The 24760-nt window shown below is 48.0% G+C and overlaps 1 protein-coding gene across 1 annotated transcript in view; it reads left to right on the forward strand.

Moving 5' to 3' along the window:
* The window catches only part of acoxl (acyl-CoA oxidase-like), a gene marked incomplete at its 5' end in the record, with an annotated part of 270744 nt that overhangs the window by 210021 nt on the left and 35963 nt on the right, over positions 1-24760 (forward strand). The window contains 2 exons of the mRNA XM_055631159.1: positions 13314-13384; positions 21811-21912. Of these exons, the coding sequence (XP_055487134.1) occupies positions 13314-13384; positions 21811-21912 (173 nt within the window). The remainder of the gene's footprint in view (positions 1-13313; positions 13385-21810; positions 21913-24760) is intronic.

Genomic DNA, 24760 nt, shown 5'->3' on the forward strand with positions numbered 1-24760 from the left:
GTGAAAAGGACCCGTTTACTCCTACTCTTTGCTTCCTGTTTGCCAGCCAGTTCTCTATCCACATTAATACTGAACCCCCAATGCCATGTGCTTTAAGTTTGTATACTAATCTCTTATGTGGGACCTTGTCGAAAGCCTTCTGGAAGTCCAGATACACCACATCCACTGGTTCTCCCCTATCCACGCTACTAGTTACATCCTCGAAAAATTCTATAAGATTCGTCAGACATGATTTACCTTTCGTAAATCCATGTTGACTTTGTCCAATGATTTCACCACTTTCGAAATGTGCTGCTATCCCATCTTTAATAACTGACTCTAGCAGTTTCCCCACTACCGACGTTAGACTAACTGGTCTGTAATTCCCCGTTTTCTCTCTCCCTCCCTTTTTAAAAAGTGGGGTTACATTAGCTACCCACCAATCCTCAGGAACTACTCCAGAATCTAAAGAGTTTTGAAAAATTATCACTAATGCATCCACTATTTCTGGGGCTACTTCCTTAAGTACTCTGGGATGCAACCTATCTGGCCCGGGGGATTTATCGGCCTTTAATCCATTCAATTTAACTAACACCATTTCCCGGCTAACCTGGATTTCACTCAGTTCCTCCATCTCATTTGACCCCCGGTCCCCTGCTATTCCCGGCAGATTATTTATGTCTTCCTTAGTGAAGACAGAACCAAAGTAGTTATTCAATTGGTCTGCCATGTCCTTGTTCCCCATGATCAATTCACCTGTTTCTGGCGACCTACATTTGTTTTAACTAATCTTTTTCTCTTCACATATCTATAAAAGCTTTTGCAGTCAGTTTTTCTGTTCCCTGCCAGTTTTCTTTCATAATCTATTTTCCCTTTCCTAATTAAGCCCTTTGTCCTCCTCTGCTGGTCTCTGAATTTCTCCCAGTGCTCTGGTAGGCTGCTTTTTACAATACAATACAATACAAATTTATTATCATTTGAGCCCCAGTGAGACTCAAACGAAATGTTGTTTCCACAGCCATACAAACAAAGACACTGTCTTACAGACATACACATAATTAAATTCACACAAACATCCATCACAGTGAAGCCACTGTGATGGAAGGCAAGTCTTTTCTCTCCCCTGTTCTCCGTGTCTCTCCCGATGTCCAAGCCCCAGGCGGGCGATGATGAGTCCCACGGCCATTTTAGGCCGCGCGGGGCGATTTACGGCCCCGCTCCCGGTCTGAAAGTCCAAGGTTGGAACCCCCACGGGCGATGGTGAGTCCCACGGCCATGAAGCCGTGCCGGGTGATGTACTGTCCCGGTCCGGGTTGTTCCAACCCCGTGACACCGGCTGGAGAAGTCGCGTTGCGGGAGCTCCGGGAAGCGGTCTCTCTCTCTCCTCCCAGACCCGCGAGCTCCCGATGTCCCAGTCCACCGGACCTGCGGCTGCGTTGCTGGAGCCTCCGAGCCCCAGGAGTCGAGTCGCAGCAGCTAATTTTCTGGCTAATTTGTACGCTTCATCTTTTGTTTTGATACTATCCCTGATTTCCCTTGTTATCCACGGATGCACTACCTTCCCTGATTTATTTTTTTGCCAAACTGGGATGAACAATTGTTGTAGTTCATCCATGCAGTCTTTAAATGCCTTCCATTGCATATCCACCGTCAACCCATTAAGAATCAATTGCCAGTCTATCTTGGCCAATTCACGTCTCATACCCTCAAAGTTACCTTTCTTTAAGTTCAGGACCCTTGTTTCTGAATTAACAATGTCACTCTCCATCCTAATGAAGAACTCAACCATATTATGGTCACTCTTGCCCAAGGGGCCACGCACAACAAGACTACTAACTAACCCTTCCTCATTACTCAATACCCAGTCTAAAATAGCCTGCTCTTTCGTTGGTTCCTCTACATGTTGGTTTAGAAAACTATCCCGCATACATTCCAAGAAATCCTCTTCCTCAGCACCCCTGCCAATTTGATTCACCCAATCTATATGTAGATTGAAGTCACCCATTATGTTTTACCTATGTTGCACGCATTTCTAATTTCCTGTTTGATGCCATCCCCAACTCCACTACTACTGTTAGGTGGCCTGCACACAACTCCCACTAGTGTTTTCTGCCCCTTAGTGTTTTGCAGCTCTACCCATACCGATTCCACATCCTCCAAACTAATGTCCTTCCTTTCTATTGCGTTAATCTCTCGAACCAGCAACACTACCCCACCTCCTTTCCTTTCTGTCTATCCCTCCTGAATATTGAATATCCCTGGATGTTCAGCTCCCAGCCTTGGTCACCCTGGAGCCATGTCTCCGTGATCCCTACTATATCATAGTCATTAAAAGCTATCTGCACATTCAACTCATCCACCTCATTACGAATGCTCCTTGCATTGAGACATAAAGCCTTCAGGCTTGTTTTTACAACACTCTTACCCCTTATACTATTTTGCTGAAAAGTGGCCCTTTTTGATTTTTGCCCTGGTTTTGTCTGCCTGCCACTTTTACTTTTCACCTTGCTACCTATTGCTTCTACCCTCATTTTACACCCCTCTGTCTCTCTTCTCACACATTTAAGAAACCCTTTCCCTTTAACTCCATCCTCCACTATCCCATTCAACACCCCACCCCCCTTATTCAGTTTAAAGCCACCCGTGTAGCAGTGGCAAACCTGCCTGCCAGAATGCTGGTCCCACACCTGTTAAGATGCAATCCGTCCCTTTTGTACAGTTCCCCCTTACCCCAAAACAGATCCCAGTGATCTAAGAATCTAAATCCCTGCCCCGTGCACCAGTTCCTCAGCCACACGTTCAGGTCCCGTATCTCCCTGTTCCTGCTCTCGCCAGTACGAGGAACTGGAAGCAAACCGGAGAGGTCCTGCTTTTCAACATTTTTCCGAGCTCTCTAAAGTCACGCTGCAGAATATTCATCCCCTTTTTTCCGACATCGTTTGTGCCGACATGCACTACCACTTCCGGATGTTCACCTTCGCCCTTGAGAATTTTCTGCACTCTGTCTGTGACATCCTGGATCCTGGCACCAGGAAGGCAGCACACCATCCTCGCATCCCGTCTGTTGCCGCAGAATCCCCTGTCCGTACCTCTCACAATGGAGTCTCCCACTACAATGGCGTTGCCTGCCTTAGGCCTTTTTGGTTTTGGCTCAACAGCCCTATTCGCATCACAGGCCAGTCCGCCGCTCACGTCTTCTGTCCCAACAGCTTCTAAGCGGATGAACCTGTTTACAAGAGGTACATCACCCGGGGACGTTGGCATTCCATGCTTCCCTCCCTTTCTCACTGTCTCCCACCTTCTCTCTTCCAGTACCTTAGGTGTAACAATCGTACTGTAGGACTTGTCGAGGAACGACTCCGTTTCTCGTACGAACCAGAGGTCATCCACTTGCTTCTCCAGTTCCCCAACACGGCCCTTCAGGAGCTCTACCTGGATGCATTTTTCGCATTTGTAGCAGCCAGTGGCACCTGCAGTGTCCTTGACCTCCCACATACTGCAAGCATCGCACTGAATCAGCTTGCCTGACATCTCCTTCTTTCGTCTCTCCCTCTGCAGTGCCCTCCCTTGGAGGTCCCGAATCGGCACTTTGGTATCGGAGACCGCGGCTTCAGGATGTTGTAGGCCGGCGGTCAGAGCTCTTCTCCGCCGCCGATCCTTCAGTTGGTCTGACTGCATGGCCTAGATTGTCTACGACATCTATGGACCTTATGCTTACTGTTAGAGGGAAGGAATGATCTGCCACCGTGTCTCTTTTTGTGTCAAACTCCTCCAGGGTGCAATTGTCTCAGCACTTCAGCGATCAACAATTGAACACAGCACGCTTCCCTCCAGTTTCCCATGACAACCTCTTTTATTTATTTCGTTCACCCATTTATTTATTTATTTATTTATTTAATTCTTTATTTCGATCCAAATAAAAGAATAAAAAGCAAGTGTGAAACAGCATACAAAATACAAAACAAAAATATTTATAAAGTGTCATAAACAATATCTATAAATAAATGAAGTCGTATGTGTCTGAAAAGGAGCAGGAAGAAGCCAAAGCTTATTAATTCCCACCCCTTATTCAACTGCTTGTAATTATCTTATACACATTTAGCAGCTATATGTACACCATATGTACAACAGCAGCTATATGTACACCAGCAGCTGTATGTACACCATATGTACACCAGCAGCTATATGTACACCAGCAGCTATATGTACACCAGCAGCTATATGTACACCATATGATTTACATTTATACACTAATCAAATATTTACAGCCATACAAAAAAAGAGAGAAAAAAAGAAAAAAGAAAAGATTGATTGGATGTTGTGTACATCACGTGTTGGAGCAAGAGCACTGCTTTGGAAAAACACAGCAGCTGAGGACGGGTTTAAGGTGAATGGGAAAAGATTTAATAAGAATCTGAGAAGTAACTTTTTTCACACAGAGGATGGTGGGTGTATGGAACAAGCTGCCGGAGGACATAGTTGAGGCTGGGACTATCCCAACGTTTAAGACAAATTTGGGCAGGTACATGGATCGGACAGGTGTAGAGGGATATAGATAGGTCACACTCAGGTAGGTGGGACCAGTGTAGCTGGGACATGTTGGCCAGTATGGGCAAGTTGGGCTGAAGGACCTGTTTCCACACTGTATCTCTCTATGACTAACATTTATCATTTCCGGTAAGGGAATTTTATTTTATGTTTTTTTTTATTTGATTTTTTAAAATTAATCTATTTATTTATTTATTTATTATTTTATTTTTTTAAAATAATTTTATAATTTTATATGTTTCTATAAGAACCCCCTTCATCCTTCTAAAGTCCAGTGAATACAAGCCTAGTCTTTTGAATTTCCTCATACGACAGTCCCGCCATCCCAGGGATCAATCTGGTGAACCTACGCTGCACTGCCTCAATCACAAGGATGTCCTTCCTCAAATTAGGAGACCAAAACTGTGCACAATACTCCAGATATGGTCTCACCAGAGCCCTACACAACTGCAGAAGAACCTCTTTACTCCTATACTGAAATCCTCTTGTTATGAAGGCCAACATTCCATTAGCTTTCTTCACTGCCTGCTGTACCTGCACGCCAACTTTCAGTGACCGGTGTACAAGGACACCCAGGTCTCTCTGTACCTAACCTAACCCCATTGAGATAATAATCTGCCCCCAGGCTTGTTGTATCCGCTTTGACAGCTTCCTCTGGCAGCTCATTCCAGATGCAGACTAGCCTCTGAGTGAAACAGTTGCCCCTGAGGTCCCTCTTAAATCTCTCTCCTCTCACCTTTAGACTTTAGACATTAGACAAACAGGCCCTTTGGCCCCTCAAGTCCACGCCAACCTTCGAGCCCTGTACACTATCACTATTCTACACTAGTGTAGGGACAATTTACAATGTTTTACATTTACATGAGAATGCAGGGTGACTTGGACAGTTTGGGGTAGTGGGCAGATGCATGGCAGCTGCAGTATAATGTGGATAAATGTGAGGTTATCCACTTTGGTATCAAAAACAGGAAGGCAGATTATTAACTAAATGGTGTCAAGTTGGGAAAAGGGGAAGTACAATGGGATCTGGGGGTCCTTGTTCATCAGTCATTGAAAGTAAGCATGCAGTTACAGCAGGCAGTGAAGAGAGCGAATGGCATGTTGGCCTTTATAACAAGAGGAGTTGAGTATAGGAACAAAGAGGTCCTACTGCAGTTGTACAGGGCCCTCGTGAGACCACACCTGGAGTATTGTGTGCAGTTTTGGTCCCCTAATTTGAGGAAGGGCATTCTTGCTTTTGAGGGAGTGCAGCGTTGGTTTACAAGGTTAATTCCCGGGATGGCGGGACTGTCATATGCTGAGAGAATGGAGCAGCTGGGCTTGTACACTCTGGAGTTTAGAAGGATGAGAGGGCATCTTATTGAAACATAAAATTATTAAGGGTTTGGACACGCTAGAGGCAGGAACCATGTTCCCGATGTTGTGGGAGTCCAGAACCAGGGACCACAGTTTAAGAATAAGGGGTAAGCCATTTAGAATGGAGACGAGGAAACACTTTTTGTTAGTCTGTGGAATTCAGAGTTGTTAGTCTGTGGAATTCTCTGCCTCAGAGGGCGATGGAGGCCGGTTCTCTGGATACTTTCAAGGGAGAGCTAGATAGGGCTCTTGAAGATAAGGGATATGGGAAGAAGGCAGGAATGGGGTACTGATTGGGGATAGATAAAAGTGCTGGAGAAACTCAGCGGGTGAGGTAGCATCTATGGAGCGAAGGAAATAGGCAATGTTTCGGGTCGAAACCATTCTTCAGGCTGATTGGGGATGATCAGCCATGAGCACATTGAATGGCGGTGCTGGCTCGAAGGGCCGAATGGCCTACTCCTGCACCTATTGTCTATTGTCCATTATTGTTACCAAAGCCAATTAATCTACCACTGCACCAACGTGCGGCCCTAAGCCTGCGCCCACTCAGGACACTTACCTCAAGAAAGAGCCTCCATCTTCAAGAAGAAAACTCCAGTGACAAGAAGATTGAGATAATGAGCCATCCATCTTCATATAGACACATTAGTTATGGCAGTGATGGTGTTTGTTGTAAGGGCTCATTACGTGTACGATGCCCGTGTTATGTTCTGACTCATGAGTGCTCCTGTGCCCACGAGTCATCATGAACAGCCATCCTCAGGCAGAACTGTCAGGGTGAACTGTTTGTGACTTTAGTCTGCAGAGGAAGGAATCTCTTTAGCCAGAGGGCGGTGAATCCGTGGAATTCAATGCCAGAGACTTCATTGCTGTGAAGGCAAAATCAATGGATACTTGTAGGAATAGTTTATTACCACATGTGACTAGGCAGAGTGAGATTCGTTGCTTGCGTACACAATGTGTACACATAGCAGCCACTTACAGTGCTGACAAGGGTACAAAGCATGCCGGCTGCCCCTTTTGTCCCCCTTACCCCCTCCCCAACGCTGGGCCCCCATTGTTCTCCCCCTCCCCCCCCTCACTGGGGTCGTTCACGCTCTCATCGACCGTCGGCATGGGTCAACCCGCGAGGTTTTCACCACCAAGGCCCCATGGTCGCGAGGCTTCACCACCACCAAGGCCCCATGGTCACGAGGCTTCACCGCCACCAAGGCCCCATGATCGCGAGGCTTCACTACCAACGCTTCACCCCCATCGACGCCCCACTTCATGCCTCCGTGGTGCCGAGTTGGGCTCCAACGGCTGCATCAGCCAACCCGGGCTTGTACCCACCAGGCCCACACCCAGACTTGTACCCACCAGACCCAGACCTGTACCCACCAGCCCCAGACCCAGACCCACCAGGCCCAGACCCAGACTTGTACCCACCAGACCCAGACCCAGACTTGTACCCACCAGACCCAGACCCAGACTTGTACCCACCAGGCCCACACCCAGACTTGTACCCACCAGACCCAGACTTGTACCCACCAGGCCCAGGCTTGTACCCACCAGGCCCAGACCCAGACTTGTACCCACCAGACCCAGACCCAGGCTTGTACCCACCAGGCCCAGACCCAGACTTGTACCCACCAGACCCAGACACTGACTTGTACCCACCAGACCCAGACCCAGACTTGTACCCACCAGACCCAGACCCAGACTTGTACCCAGACCCAGACCCAGACTTGTACCCACCAGGCCCAGACCCAGACTTGTACCCACCAGGCCCAGACCCAGACTTGAACCCACCAGGCCCAGACCCAGTCTTGTAACCACCAGGCCCAGACCCAGACTTGTACCCACCAGGCCCAGGCTTGTACCCACCAGACCCAGACCCGGGCTTGTACCCACCAGGCCCAGACCCGGGCTTGTACCCACCAGACCCAGACCCAGGCTTGTACCCACCAGACCCAGACCCAGGCTTGTACCCACCAGACCCAGACCCAGACTTGTACCCACCAGGCCCAGACCCAGACTTGTACCCACCAGGCCCAGACCCAGACTTGTACCCACCAGGCCCAGACCCAGACTTGTACCCACCAGGCCCCATACCCAGACTTGTACCCACCAGGCCCAGACCCAGACTTGTACCCACCAGGCCCAGGCCCAGACTTGTACCCACCAGGCCCAGACCCAGACTTGTACCCACCAGGCCCAGGCTTGTACCCGCCAGGCCCAGGCCCAGACTTGTACCCACCAGGCCCAGACCCAGACTTGTACCCACCAGGCCCACACCCAGACTTGTACCCACCAGGCCCAGACCCGGACTTGTACCCACCAGGCCCAGACCCAGACTTGTACCCACCAGGCCCAGGCCCAGACTTGTACCCACCAGGCCCACACCCGGGTTTCCACGCGGTGATCTGGGAGGCATCGAGACTGTGGGGCCTCAATAAAGGCCTCCGGCCACAGTCCACAGCCGCCCGCGGCTCCACCGTCAGGAAGCCTTTTAAGGTGGTGATTGATAGATTCTTGATCAGTACAGGTGTCTGGGGTTACGGGCAGAAGGCAGGAGAATGGGGTTGAGAGAAAGAGATACAGTGGTTTGCAAAAGTTTTCATACCCCTTGAACATTTCCACATTTTGTCACGTTACAACCACAAACGTAAATGTATTTTATTGGGATTTTATGTGATAGACCAACACAAAGTGGCGCATAATTGTGAAGTGGTTGTAACGTGACAAAATGTGGAAATGTTCAAGGGGTATGAATACTTTTGGAAGCCACTGTAGGTCAGCCATGATTGAATGGCGGAGTAGACTTGATGGGCCGAATGGCCTAATTGTGCTCCTAGAACTAATGCACATGATCATCACAAGCAGCAATGTTACTCCTTGGTTGGTGACCTTGTATTCTTTGTTTGGTTTTGTTTTTCTCTCTGGTTTCTGTTACTGCTGTTCCTTTGAACTTGATGTCTCTTGCTGGTGATATGGGGCTGAATCCTTCTTAATAGACAATAGGTGCAGGAGTAGGCCATTCGGCCCTTCCAACCAGCACCGCCATGCAATGTGATCGTGGCTGATCATCCACAATCAGTACCCCGTTCCTGCCTTCTCCCCATATCCCCTGACTCCGCTATCTTTAAGAGCCCTATCTAGCTCTCTCTTGAAAGTATCCAGAGAACCTGCCTCCTCTGTCCCTCTGTGACAGAGAATCGCACAGACTCACCACTCTCTGTGAGAAAACGTGTTTCCTCGTCTCCGTTCTAAATGGCTTACCCCTTATTCTCAAACTGTGGCCCCTGGTTCTGGACTCCCCCAACATCGGGAACATGTTTCCTGCCTCTAGCGTGTCCAAACCATTAATAATCTTAGGTACACAAAATTGCTGGAGAAACTCAGCGAGTGCAGCAGCATCTATGGAGCGAAGGAAATAGGCGACATTTCGGGCCGAAAGCCTGCTTCAGAATAATCTTATATGTTTCAATAAGATACAGCACCTTGTAATGTACCTAACACTTGGCAATGGATTACTTTGGTGCAGCATCTTAAACATGGCAGCATGCCACAAGAAGCCTCAAAGGAGCAGAGTATGGGCACCAAGACACAAAATAAGGCATTAAGGAAAAAGGGAGTTGCAGATGCTGGTTCACAAAAAAAAGAAATCAAGTGCTGGAGTAACTCCCCAGTCGGCCAGTTAGCACATTTGGTTACAACGTGGTGCTGATAAAGCCGAGGTCGTGCGTTCGAACCCCGTCTGGGCCACTGCTTTTCCTCACAAAAGTTAAGTCACGGTGGCGTAGCGGTAGAGTTGCCTCCTTACAGCACCAGAGACCTGGGTTCCATCCCGACTACGGGTGAAGTATGCACGGAGCTTGTACATCTTCCCTGAGACGATGAGACCATGTGGGTTTTCTCCGGGTGCTCCGGTTTCATCCCACATGCCAAAGATGTTCATGTTTGTAGGTTAATTGGCCTAACTCAGCAGATCAGGCAGCATCTCTGGATAAAAGGAATAGGTGACACTTCTCAAGAGTCCTGACCCGAAACGTCACCTATCCATGTTCTCCACAGATGCTGCCTGACCCACTGAGTTACTCCAGCACTCTGTGAAACGTCACCTATCCATGTTCTCCACAGATGCTGCCTGACCCACTGAGTTACTTCAGCACTCTGTGAAACGTCACCTATCCATGTTCTCCACAGATGCTGCCTGACCCGCTGAGTTACTCCAGCACTCTGTGAAACGTCACCTATCCATGTTCTCCACAGATGCTGCCTGACCCGCTGAGTTATGGTGCAGCAGCATCTATGGAGCTAAGGAAATAGGCAACGTTTCGGGCCGAAATCCTTCTGGAAATAGGCAACGAAACCCTTATGGGTTTTTCCTATTTCCTTAGCTCCATAGATGCTGCCTGACCCGCTGAGTTACTCCAAAACATTGTCTTAAGAAAGTATTAAGGTGTGCGAAGCAATAGCTTTAAAAAATGCTTTAGGAGAGTAATGAGAGTCCAGGATTTTTGCAACGGAAAGTGGTGTTGTATTTGTTACCTGGGCTTGTGGGTTTGGGTTCCAGGGAGAGGTTGGATAGGCTGGGACTTCCTTCTATGGAGTGTGGGAGGCTGAGGGGTGACCTTATTGAGGGGTACAAGATCATGAGGGGTACAGATAAAGTAAACGCTCACAGTCCGTTTCCCAGGGTAGAGGATTCTAAAACTAGAGGGCACAGACTCAATGTGAGAGAGGAGAGATTGTAGCGGGACCTCAGGGGCAACTGTTCCACTCAGAGGTTAGTCCACTGGATGGATTGAAGAGAGAGTTAGATAGAGCTCTAGGGGCTAGTGGAGTCGAGGGATATGGGGAGAAGGCAGGAACGGGTTACTGATTGGGGACGATCAGCCATGATCACAATGAATGGTGGTGCTGGCTCGAAGGGCCGAATGGCCTCCTCCTGCACCTATTGTCTATGTTTCTATGTATCTGGATCGAGCTGCCAGTGGAAGCTAAAGAAGCGTGGATACAATTACGACTTTTGAAAGGCATTTGGACAGAGATATGGATAGGTCGGGTTTAGAGGGATATGGGCCAAATGCTGGCAAATGGTACTAGTCCAAGATGTCAACATTTTAGGCATGGACTAGATGGGCTGAAGGGCCTGTCTGCGTGCTGTACAGCTCTGTGAGTAAAGTTGCAAACAATGTCAATGACGTGGGTCAGACAGTAGTAAGTCTGTCACTAGTTTCTGTCGGTAGCTGATAACCTTTTCAATCCTTTAAGCCACCCACTCAAATCAAAAAAAAGCTTCCAAAAAAGTGCATTTGCATGCAACAGTAGTTCTGCTTTCCTTTTGAATGCTGCATAAACATAAATGTTTGCATACAATAATGTCAGGTGGTATATTCAGAGTTTGAGTTGGGAGCTGGTGCTGGGGATAGAATTCACCGTTTACATGCAATTCATCTATTGCAGATAATTAAAACATTGAGCACTATCTCGGTCTGCTGCAGCTGTTAATTCAATGTTGGGTGTAATCTCTAGTTTAGTTTAGAGACACAGCGCGGAAACACGCCCTTCAGCCCACTGAGTCCGCACCAACCATTGTTCCCCGCACACTAGCACTATTCTACACACACTAGGGACAATTTACAATGACACTAAGCTAATTAACCTACAAACCCGTACGTCTTTGGAGTGCGGGAGTAAACCGGAGATCTCTGAAAAAGACCCACGCAGGTCACGGGGAGAACGTACAAACTCCGTACAGACAGCAGTTGTAGTCAGGATCAAACCCAGGTCTCTGGCGCTGTGAGGCAGTAACTCTACCCGCTGGGCTACTGTGCAGCTCCCAACTGCAATCAGCCACTAGGAATAGACAATAGACAACAGGTGCAGGAGTAGGCCATTCGGCCCTTCGAGCCAGCACCGCCATTCAATCTGATCATGGCTGATCATCCCCAATCAGTACCCCGTTCCTGCCTTCTCCCCATATCCCCTGACTCCGCTATCTTTAAGAGCTCTAACTAGCTCTCTCTCTTGAAAGTATCCAGAGAACCGGCCTCCACAGAGAATTCCTCAGACTCACAACTCTCTGTGAGAAAAAGTGTTTCCTCGTCTCCGTTCTAAATGGCTCACCCCTTATTCTTAAACATAAGAGTTGGTCGACACAGACATTGTTGGTCACCTGCTGTTCCTGTGCAGTGCTGCCCTCTGTGAAGGCAGTGCACATTGTCAGTGTAGCTGCTGCTGCTGCTGCTTGCTGCTGTTGGCGCCGACGGTGGCTGCCTCGGTTTACTGCTACTTGCCGTTTTGTATGTGTTTGTTCGTTTGTGTCGTCTGTGAAAACCATACAAAGATTATCAATAATGTTTGTAGAAATCTTATAGAAAAAATCTTTGTAGAGATCTTATAGAAACTTATATATAAAATTATAAAAGGTCTGGACAAGCTAGATGCTGGAAAAATGTTCCCAATGTTGGACGGATCCAGAACCAGGGGCCACCAGGAGTCTAAGAATAAGGGGGAGGTCATTTCAAACTGAGATGAGAGAAAACTTTTTCACCCAGAGAGTTGTGAATTTGTGGAATTCCCTGCCACAGAGGGCAGTGGAGGCCAAATCACTGGATGGATTTAAGAGATAGTTAGATAGAGCTCTAGGGGCTGGTGGAATCAAGGGATATGTGGAGAAGGCAGGCACGGGTTATTGATAGGGGACGATCAGCCATGATCACAATGAATGGCGGTGCTGGCTCGAAGGGCCGAATGGCCTCCTCCTGCACCTATTTTCTATGTTTCTATAATGTTTTATTTCTTAATGTTTAATGTTTTATGAGTCATTCCTAACTGTCACTGTACGTCATGTTGTCACTTGTGGGTGGAGCACCAAGGCAAATTCCTTGTATGTGAATACTTGGTCAATAAACTTATCATTCATTCACATCTGGCATGAGCTGACAGAGGAAGCTATAGAACCAGAAATAATTATGAATGGACATGTTCCCGATGTTGGGGGAGTCCAGAACCAGGGGCCACACAGTTTAAGAATAAGGAGTAAGCCATTTAGAACGGAGACGAGGAAACACTTTGTCACACTGAGAGTGGTGAGTCTGTGGAATTCTCTGCCTCAGAGGGCGGTGGAGGCCGGTTCTCTGGATGCTTTCCAGAGATTAGAGGGAGAAGGCAGTAACGGGGTACTGATTGGGGATGATCAGCCATGATCACATTATGTGCTGGATCGAAGGGCCGAATGGCCTACCCCTGCACCTATTGTCTATTGACTTTTAATAGACATTTGGAAAGATACATGGATAGGAAGGGCTTAGAGGCATGTGGGCCAAATGCGGGAAATTGGAACTGGCCCGGTGTGCCAGATTTGTCGGTATGGACAGAGTGGGCCGAAGGGCTCAGTGTCTCGATGCTGTTTCATCTATCTTCGTGCTTGGTTGCAGTGACCCTGGAGCAGTTCTGGAAAGCAGTGGAGGGCTGTCCCGTCCCCGAAGACCAGGCCTTGCTGAAGAAGGTGAGACCATGAATGGAAACACTCCCTCCTCCATCCCCTCCACCCCCCCCTCCAATCCCCCCACCTGCGCCCCCCCCCCCCCCCCCCTCCCACTTGTCATGAGGCATGTGGTACATGGTGATAGCAGATTTAGGCCATTCGACCCATCAAGTCTACTCTGCCATTCAATCATGGCTGATCCATCTCTCCCTCCTAACCCCATTCTCCTGCCTTCTCCTCATAACCCCCGACACCCGCACTAATCAATAATCTATCTATCTCTGCCTTATTATTATCCACTGACTTGTGGCCTCCACAGCCGTCTGTGGGCAATGAATTCCACAGATTCACCACCCTCTGACTGAAGAAATTCCTCCTCATCTCCTTCCTAAAAGAACATCCTTTAATTCCCAGGCTGCGGCCTCTAGTCCTAGACTCTCCCCCCAGTGGAAACATCCTCTCCACATCCACGCTATCCAGGCCTATCACTGTTTTAGCTGCTCGGTACCTGGGCTGCTTTGTGATAATCAATGAGGCCCATTACTCACCTCCTCAGCCGCTGGCTGGTGGGGTGGGCAGGGAGGGGAGTGACGCAAACATGGCTCAGTAGGTGGGCTGCACAATATCAACCGCTCTTCTGGCCCTCCCACTCCAAGCTGCAGCCTGCCTGCAGGGCTGACAGGAAAGTGGGTGTCAAGTGTTGCTTGCAACATACTCCAGTTTTAAATAAAACTCAAGTCAAGAGAGTTTTATTGTCATGTGTCCCAGATAGGATAATGAAATTCTTGCTTGCTGGCTGGAAGGGCCGAATGGCCTCCTCCTGCACCTATTGTCTATTGTCTAACAGAATATGTAAACATAATACAGAACAGGAGATAAAAGTTCAGTGTGTCTATAGACCAAATATATACACAATAAATAAACAGATAAAGTGCAATAGGCTGTTATAGTTCAGAGTTTGTTTGATGTTGTGTTTAATAGCCTGATGGTTACAGTCTTCAGGCTCCTGTACCTTCTACCTGAAGGTAGCAGAGAGATGAGTGTGTGGCCAGGATTGTGTGGGTCCTTGATGATGCTGCCAGCCTTTTTGAGGCAGCGACTGCGATAGATCCCCTCGATGGTGAGGAGGTCAGAGCCGGTGATGAACTGGGCAGTGGTCACAACTTTCTGCATTCTTTTCCGCTCCTGGACGTTCAAGCTGCTGAACCAAGCCATGATGCAACCGGTCAGCATGCTCTCTACTGTGCACCTGTAGAAGTTCGAGCTGAATGATCTCGGCTCAACCCTATCTATCAGCAGCACTTGCTGAAGCACAACTTGTGTCAGCTGCTTTGCGGTGGGGACGGCTAATGGCTGAGCAAACCTTGCTTATCGGGACCAGGGCACAGGAGACCTTTAAAGCTGCGCTCCTTTCATGCTAGGATTTGTTTGCTGAGATAACATTACACTCAATAGACAATAGGTGCAGGAGTAGGCCATTCGGCCCTTCGAGCCAGCACCGCCATTCAATGTGATCATGGCTGATCATCCCCAATCAGTACCCCGTTCCTGCCTTCTCCCCATATCCCCTGACTCCGCTATCTTTAAGAGCCCTATCTAGCTCTCTCATGAAAATATCCAGAGAACCTGCCTCCACCGCCCTCTGAGGCAGAGAATTCCACAGACTCGCCACTCTCTGTGAGAAAAAAATGTTTTCTTGTCTCCGTTCTAAATTGCTTACCCCTTATTCTTAAACTGTGGCCCCTGGTTCTGGACTCCCCCAATATTGGGAACATGTTTCCTGCCTCTAGCGTGTCCAAACCCTTAATAATCTTATATGTTTCAATAAGATCACCTCTCATCCTTCTAAACTCCAGAGTGTATACAAGCCCAGCTGCTCCATTCTCTCAGCATATGACAGTCCCGCCATCCCAGGAATTAACCTAGTAAACCTACGCTGCACTCCCTCAATAGCTCAGCAGCAGAAAGTGCTCTCTCTTCACGCCCTCTCCTCCACCCCGCTCCCCGAGCCTCCGGCTGCCATGTGCCTCTACACAATGGGCCTGCTTTCACGAAGGTGCCCAGGCCAGGCGACTGTCTGTGTGCTGGCCACAGAAACAGATCTACAATCACACATTACAATCGCTCCACACACTTGAATCTCTACTCCTACAACAACTTTAATTATGATCTCCTTAAATTACTTTGCACTAAATGTTTAAAGAAAGAACTGCAGATGCTGGAAAATCGAAGGTAGACAAAAATGCTGGAGAAACTCAGCGGGTGAGGCAGCATCTATGGAGCGAAGGAAATAGGTGACGTTTCGGGTCGAGACCCTTCTTCAGACTGATGTGGGGATGGGGGGGGGGGGGGGGGGAAGAAGAAAGGAAGAGGTGGGCAGTGGGCTGTGGGGGAGCTGGGGAGGGGAGGGGAAGGAGGGAGAAAGCAGGGACTACCTGAAATTGGAGAAGTCAATGTTCGTACCGCTGGGGTGTAAACTGCCCAAACGAAATATGAGGTGCTGCTCCTCCAATTTGTGGTGGGACTCAAGGTGGGAAGAGGTTAATTTTCTTTAGATTGGTTTGTTTTTAAGCGCCTGCATCTTAAAGGTTAAATTGCACGGAGCTCGATCTGTCACTGACCACAAGCTTGCCATCAAACAACTCTGAGGTGACTTTGACTCTGCTCTTGGCTGCATGGAAACAGGCCCTTCGGCCCGCCAAGTCTTTGCCGACCAGTGATCAGCCCATACACTAGCACTATGCTATACACTAGGGGCGGCACGGTGGCGCAGCGGTAGAGTTGCTGCCTTACGGCACTCGCAGCGCCGGAGACCCGGGTTCCATCCCGACTACGGGTGCTGTCTGTACGGAGTTTGTACCTTCTCCCCGTGACCTGCGTGGGCTTTCCCGAGATCTTCGGTTTCCTCCCACACTCCAAAGACGTGCAGGTTTGTAGGTTAATTGGCTTGGTATAATTGTAAATTGACCCCAGGGTGTGTAAATTGTCCCCAGTGTTAGTGTGTGGGGATCGCTGGTCGGTGTGGACTAGGTGTTTCCGCGCTGTATCTCTAAACTAAACTAAAACTGTACGTCTTTGGGGAGGAAACCGGAGCACCTGCTGAAGACCCACGGGGTCAAGGGGAAATCTTACAAACTCCATACTGAAAACACCTTTAGTCAGGATTGAACTTCTTACACAGACTCACAACTTGTGGGTTGTGAATCTGTGGAATTCTCTGCCTCAGAGGGCGGTGGAGGCCGGTTCTCTGGATACTTTCAAGAGAGAGCTAGATAGGGCTCTTAAAGATAGCGGAGTCGGGGGATATGGGGAGAAGGCAGGAACGGGGTACTGATTGGGGATGATCAGCCATGATCACATTGAATGGCGGTGCTGACTCGAAGGGCCGAATGGCCTCCTCCTGCACCTGTTGTCTATTGAACCCTGGTCTCTCGCGGTGAGGCAGCAACTCTCCCGCGGCACCACTGCGATGATCTTTGTACACAACAGTCTAACATGTTAGCGGAGATGAGGGAGAATATTCAGTCCACCAGGAGGTGCAGACACGCTCATGTTGATGCAACAGGAACAAGGGACTTGTTTTATCAAATTCAAAGTAAAGCTGTTGGTGGAACATACAATTACACGGGTGGTGAGTGTCTGGAACGTGGAGGCAGATATGACAGTGGTGTATAAGAGCCTTTTAGATCAACACATGGATATGCAGGGAATGGAGGTATATGGATCACGTGCAGGCACAGGGCATTAGTTTAACTTGGTATCATGATAGTCACGGATAATGTGGGCCAAAGGGCCTGTTCCTGCACTGTATAGTTCTTTGTTCATTAACACAACAACACACAGATAAACATACAATAATTAATAATAAATACCATATAACCATATAACAATTACAGCACGGAAACAGGCCATCTCGACCCTTCTAGTCCGTGCCGAACACGTAATCTCCCCTTATTGGTGAGTTTATTGTTAATAAGTTTATTGGCCAAGTATTCACATACAAGGAATTTGCCTTGGTGCTCCGCCCGCAAGTGACAACATGACATACAGTGACAGTTAGGAATGACACATAAAACATTACACATTAGTAATCAAACATTATTGATTAAAAGTGTTATTATAATGCAGGTACATTAATAATATCATAATTTAACGACAGTAATACTATATAAGCATAATAGTACAAACTGAAATTGATCGTGCAACCACACACACGGTCCGTAGAAGATCACAGTTGCTGAGGTCAGTGTTGTGCAGTGTTCAAGAGCCTGATGGTTGCTGGGAAGAAGCTGTTCTTGAACCTGGAGGTCACGGTTTTCAGGCTCCTGTACCTTCTTCCCGATGGTAGCAGCGAGATGAGAGCGTGGCCAGGGTGGTATGGGTCTCTGATGATGCTGGCTGCCTTTTTGAGGCAGGAGCAGATGAGTTTTAGATGAGCTGGGTTATAAATGTTGAGGCAGGAACACCAGCTAAACACGGCGCAGCCTCTGGAAATCTGAAATGAAAGCAGGAAATACTGAAAACTGATTTAACGGCTCAACAAGCATGAATCCTGGTTGTACCAACAATAACCAAGCTCAATAGACAATAGACAATAGGTGCAGGAGTAGGCCATTCGGCCCTTCGAGCCAGCACCGCCATTCAATGTGATCATGGCTGATCATCTACAATCAGTACCCTGTTCCTGCCTTCTCCCCATATCCCCTGACTCCGCTATCTTTAAGAGCCCTATCTAGCTCTCTCTTGAAAGTATCCAGAGAACCGGCCTCCACCACCCTCTGAGGCAGAGAATTCCACAGACTCACCACTCTCTGTGAGAAAAAGTGTTTCCTCGCCTCCGTTCTAAATGGCTTACCCCTTATTCTTAAACTGTGGCCCCTGGTTCTGGACTCCCCCAACATCGGGAACATGTTTCCTGCCTCTAGCGTGTCCAAACCCTTAATAATCTTATTTGTTTCAATGAGATAACCTCTCATCCTTCTAAACTCCAGAATACGGATGAGAGGGAATCTTATTGAAACATATAAGATTATTGAGGGGTTGGACACGCTAGAGGCAGGAAACATGTGGGATTGTGAACCTTCTGAAGGAGTTAATTCAACAGAACTCTAAATCCTAGCAAACCATTTGACGGATCGAAAGACCGATTTGTCAATGACCATGATGACATCGTTACTTTGGTCCAGTAGGCTCAAATGGAAACACGGGTAACCGTTGGCAACAGTCTACCACTTCCCTCCCCTCCTCTGTACAGTCACCTCCCATCCCAAGTCCCTTTTATCCCCCTCTCTTTCCTTCCCCTTCCATCCACATCCCTCCTCCAGCTTTACATTCCACTCCTCCTCGTCTCTCCGTATCTGACTCCCTTTAGTCTCTTTTTCACCTCCAGCTTACTCCACCCATCTGACACTCACCTGTATCCACCCATCACTTATATGCACAAAGTACTGGAGTAACTCAATGTTTAATAAAGAACTGCAGATGCTGGAAAAATATCGAAACTCAGCGGATGAAGCAGCATCTATGGAGAGTAGTAATATGAAAATGCTAGAGTAACTCAGTGGGTCAGGCAGCATCTCCGAAGTAAAAGGATGGGTGGCGCTTCAGGTCAGGTCCCTTTTTCAGTCCCTTTTCTCCAAAGATGCTGCCTGACCCGCTGAGTTACTCCAGCACTCTGTGAAACGTCACCTATCCATGTTCTCCACAGATGCTGCCTGACCCGCTGAGTTACTCCAGCACTCTGTGAAACGTCACCTATCCATGTTCTCCCCAGATGCTGCCTGACCCGCTGAGTTACTCCAGCACTCTGTGAAACGTCACCTATCCATGTTCTCCACAGATGCTGCCTGACCCGCTGAGTTACTCCAGCACTCTGTGAAACGTCACCTATCCATGTTCTCCACAGATGCTGCCTGACCCGCTGAGTTACTCCCCCAACACTCTGTGAAACGTCACCTATCCATGTTCTCCACAGATGCTGCCTGACCCGCTGAGTTACTCCAGCACTCTGTGAAACGTCACCTATCCATGTTCTCCACAGATGCTGCCTGACCCGCTGAGTTACTCCAGTACTTTGTGCCAATCTTTGGTATAAAACAGCATCTGCAGTTCTTTGTTTCTCCACCTATCATTCTCGTTCACCAGCTCGGACTCACACTCACTGACCAAGGCATTGATGTAATATCATCACATGTCAGCGTGACCCGTTAGGCAGCAATGGGATCTGGCTCATGCTGGGGATTCAACTTCACTACAAGTGAAAGGCCTGGACTGAGTGGGTGTGGAGAGGATGTTTCCACTCAAGGGAGAGTCTAGGGCCAGAGGGCACTGCCTTCAGAATTAAAGGACATTCCTTTAGGAAGGAGATGAAGAGGAATTTTTTTCAGTTAGACGCTGGTGAATCTGTGGATTTCATTGCCACAGGTGGCTGTGGAGGCCAAGTCAGCGGATATTTTTAAGATAGATAAGATTCTTGATTAGATATATATATATATATACGGGTGTCAGGAGTTACTGGGAGAAGGCAGTAGAATGGAGTTAGGAGGGAGAGATAGATCAGCCATGATTGAATGAGTAGACTTGATGGGCCGAATGGCCTAATTCTCCTCCTATCACTTATGAACTTATGTAAACAGAATAATGATGTTCTTATTTGCTGCAGCTTTACAGGACACTTAACACACTAATACATATAATAAACATAATGAATTAATAATGTTACAGTGGGTAACCAGACCATAAAAGTTCAAAGGTGAAGTTGACCATGCACCGTCCATAGAAGATCACAGTTGCTGAGGTCAGTGTTGTGCAGTGTTCAAGGGCCTGATAGACAATAGATGCAGGAGTAGGCCATTCGGCCCTTCGAGCCAGCACCGCCATTCAATGTGATCATGGCTGATCATCCCCAATCAGTACCCCGTTCCTGCCTTCTCCCCATATCCCCTGACTCCACTATCTTTAAGAGCTTTTTCTTGAAAGTATCCAGAGAACTGGCCTCCACCGCCCTCTGAGGCAGAGAATTCCACAGACAAACTGCTGGAGTAACTCAGCGGGACAGGCAGCATCTCTGGGGAGAAGGAATGGGTGACATTTCGGGTCGAGACCCTTCTTCAGACTGATGTCAGGGGAGTGGGTGGGACAGAGATAGAATGTAGACGGAGACAGTAAGACTGGTGGGAGAACTGGGAAGGGGGATGTAATGGAGAGAGAAAGGAAAGCAAGGGCTATCTGAAAATGGAGAAGTCAATGTTCATGTCGCTGGGGTGTAAACTACCCAAAGCCAAATATGAGTTTCAAACACAGACCACAATAGATAATATACTAACCAAACATAAAAAACTGTTCAATAAAAGAAAACAATATTGTGGCAAATAAACACAAAACAAAGCCCAAAGTCCCGAGTGTAATTAAGGAAATTTGTCCTTAGAGTTCAAAGGTTTCATTGGGGTGGGAGGTCTGCGATGAAGTTGTACTTGTGGCGGGGGCTGTCGGGGAGGGGGACGGGCCGAGTGGCCTGGAGCCGGGGGAGGGAGAGGCCGAGGCTGGAGCCTAGTCCTTGCCCCGGGTCCCACTCCTCTTCCTCCCCGCGGGCCCGGAGCAGCAGCGATGCTATCTTTAAGAGCCCTATCTAGCTCTCTCTTGAAAGTATCCAGAGAACCGGCCTCCACCGCCCTCTGAGGGAAAGAATTCCACAGACTCACAACTCCCTGTGTGAAGAAGTGTTTCCTCGTCTCCTTTTTAAATGGCTTACCCCTTATTCTTAAACTGTGGCCCCTGGTTCTGGGAAGGAGCTGTTCTTGAACCTGGAGGTCACGATGTTGGGTTGCTGTTTATCATGTAAAATTTGACCAATAAGTGGTGTAGCGTTGAAAGTGTATTTAATAGTCAGTCAGTTTCACAAACTCATGTGGCATTTGGCTATTTGAATGAATGAATGAATGAATGATTGAATGAATGTATGATGAATGATTGAATGATTGAATGAATGAATGATTGAATGAATGATTGAATGATTGAATGAATGAATGAATGAATGAATGAATGATTAGCCATATAACCATATAACAATTACAGCACGGAAAGAGGCCATCTCGGCCCTACAAGTCCGTGCCGAACAACCTTTTTTCCCTTAGTCCCACCTGCCTGCACTCATACCATAACCCTCCATTCCCTTCTCATCCATATGCCTATCCAATTTATTTTTAATGAATAATGAATACGTTTATTAGCCAAGTATTCACATACAAGGAATTTGCCTTGGTGCTCCGCCCACAAGTGACAACATGACATACAGTGATAGTTAGGAATGATACATAAAACATTAAACATTCATAATAAAACATTATTGTTTAAACATAAGCGTTCCTGGACTTTTGAAGTATTTACCAAAAATAGCATTTATCTAAGCACCATAAATTAAAGACTGTTCCAATTTTGTTCTCTTTCAGTTTTGCCTTTTGCACGGGACTAGCCTCGTTTACCAGGAGCGAGCCTGGTATCTGGAACACCGATACCTGACGCCAGCTACAAGTGTACAGATGAGGAACCAGGTGAGTCTAACTCTGGGGGGGGGAGTGCCCTTCACTGCAGGTAAACCAGCACCGAGCCCTGGGGCTGTTTACCTGTGAAACAGCCCTGTCCGCCCACCTTGTAGCTCACCTGCCCGAGGTGATTGATGAAGGAAGCCCCACAGGTGACGGCCACATTGATATTGTTTAAGAAGAAACTGCAGATGCTGGAAAAGTCGAAGGTAGACAAAAATGCTGGAGAAACTCAGCGGGTGAGGCAGCATCTATGGAGCGAAGGAATTGGCGACGTTTTGGGTCGAGACCCTTCTTCAGACTGATGTGGGTGTGAGGGTGGGAAGAAGAAAGGAAGAGGCAGAGACAGTGGGCTGTGAGAGAGCTGGGAAGGGGAGGGGAAGGAGGGAGAAAGCAGGGACAACCTAAAATTGGAGACGTTCCTGCCTTCTCCCCATATCCGCTATCTTTAAGAGCCCTATCTAGCTCTCTCTTGAAAGTATCCAGAGAATCGGCCTCCACCGCCCTCTGAGGCAGAGAATTCCACAGACTCACAACTCTCTCTGTGTGAAAAAAATGTTTCCTCGTCTCCGTTGTAAATGGCTTAACCCTTACCCCTAGTTGCTTGATGTGGACTCGGTGGGCCCATGGGCCTGTTTCTGTGCTGTGTGACTATGACTGGGACTAGATGCCCGATGTGAACTATTTGGACTGATGGGCCGGTTACCACACTGTATAACCATCCCTATACAACTATGTATCCTCCAGGACAAGGGGTCACAGCTTAAGGATAAGGGGGAAATCCTTTAAAACCGAGATGAGAAGAACTTTTTTCACACAGAGAGTGGTGAATCTCTGGAATTCTCTGCCACAGAGGGCAGTTGAGGCCAGTTCATTGGCTATATTTAAGAGGGAGTTAGATGTGGCCCTTGTGGCTAAGGGGATCAGGGGGTATGGAGAGAAGGCAGGTACGGGATACTGAGTTGGAGGATCAGCCATGATCATATTGAATGGCGGTGCAGGCTCGAAGGGCCGAATGGCCTACTCCTGCACCTAATTTCTATGTTTCTATGAGAGGGGATCTCATTGAAACAAGGATGAGGGGATCTTATTGAAACATATAAGATTGTTAAGGGTTTGGACTTGCTAGAGGCAGGAAACATGTTCCGGATGTTGGGGGGGGGAGTCCAGAACCAGGGGCCACAGTTTAAGAATAAGGGGTAAGCCAGTGTTCCCAAGCCAAGCTGTGAAGCAACCCAATACTGTATGTAGAATATTCTGTACTGTCCATCTGTAGATCAAAGTTGCCCGGGTGACAGCATTTGGATGCCATCAAAGAGAGGGAGGTGGGTGCTTGTTCTCAGCAGATCTACCTGGGGTATGTAAGTGGAGAGAGAGGAATAATGACAGTGGAGATATAGAGAAATGTCGGGAGAAGAATGCCGCAGGTCAAGAGTCACGAGTGTTTTATTGTCATGTATCCCGGATGGGACAATGAAAATGTTACTTGCTGCAGCACAACACAACATGTAAACATTGTATATAGCGATGAAAAAAAGAAAAAGTTCAATAAATAACAAATATAGTGCAAATAACAAATAATAATATAGTCTTTGGCAATTCAGAGCTCAGAGCTTATTTGTTGCTGTGTTTAATAGCCTGATGGCTGTGGGGAAGAGGCTGTTCCTGAACCTGGATGTTACAGTCTTCAGGCTCCTGTACCTTCTTCCTAATGGCAGTGGTGAGATGAGTGTGTGGCCAGGATGGTGTTGGTCTTTGCTGACACTGCCAGCCTTTTTGAGGCAGCCACTGCGATAGATCCCTTCGATGGTGGGGAGGTCAGAGCCGGTGATGGTCACAACTTTCTGCATTCTTTTCCGCTCCTGGACGTTCAAGTTGCCGAACCAAGCCACGATGCAACCAGTCAGCATGCTCTCTACTGTGCACCTGTAGAAGTTTAGGAGAATCCTCTCCGACATGCCGAATCCTCTCAGGAAGTAGAGTCGCTGATGTGCCTTCTTTACAATTGCATCGATGTGCTGGGTCCAGTTAAGATCTTCTGATATATGCACGCCCAGGAATTTGAAGTTATTGACCCTCTTCACCATATACACAGGACTGTGGGTCCCTATCCTACCCCTACTAAAGCCCACAATCAGTTCCTTGGTCTTACTGATGTTGAGGACCGGGATATTGTGCTGGCACCATTTGGTCAGTCGGTCGATATCACTTCCATACTCTGACTCGCCTCCATCAGTGATTCGTCCCGCAACAGTGGTGTCATCGGCGAAATTGATGATGGAGTTCGCACTATGACCGGCTACGCAGTCATGAGTATAGAGTGAGTACAGCTGAGCACGGAGCCTTGAGGTGCCCCCGTGCTGATTGTTACTGAGGATGAAGTGGTTCCTCCAACTCGAACAGACTGTGGTCTGTGAATGAGGAAGTTGAGGGTCCAATTGCTGGAAATCCAGTTACTGGAAATCCGAGATTAATCAGACAATGCAGCAGATGCGGGAAATCTGAGATAAATCAGACAATGCAACAGATGCGGACACATCAGGAGATAGAATAACACTTGGTATTATATGGAGCGATCGAAAAGTACTGAGGTAATAGAGAGAGCAATAAGAATTAATATTACACCATCGATGAGCTGATTGGCGGGTAGAGTTGCTGCCTCACAGCGCCAGAGACCCGGGTTCGATCCTGACTACGGGCGCTGTCTGCGTGGAGTTTGTACGTTCTGCCCGTGTCCGCGTGGGTTTCCTCCGGTGCTCCGGTTTCCTCCCACATTCCAAAGACGTGCAGGTTTGTGGGTTAATTGGCCTCTGTGAAATGCTGTGTAGGATAGTGCTAGTGTACGGGGTGATCGCTG

This window comes from Leucoraja erinacea, unplaced genomic scaffold (assembly GCF_028641065.1).
Source record: "Leucoraja erinacea ecotype New England unplaced genomic scaffold, Leri_hhj_1 Leri_66S, whole genome shotgun sequence".
NCBI classification, from domain to species: domain Eukaryota; kingdom Metazoa; phylum Chordata; class Chondrichthyes; order Rajiformes; family Rajidae; genus Leucoraja; species Leucoraja erinaceus.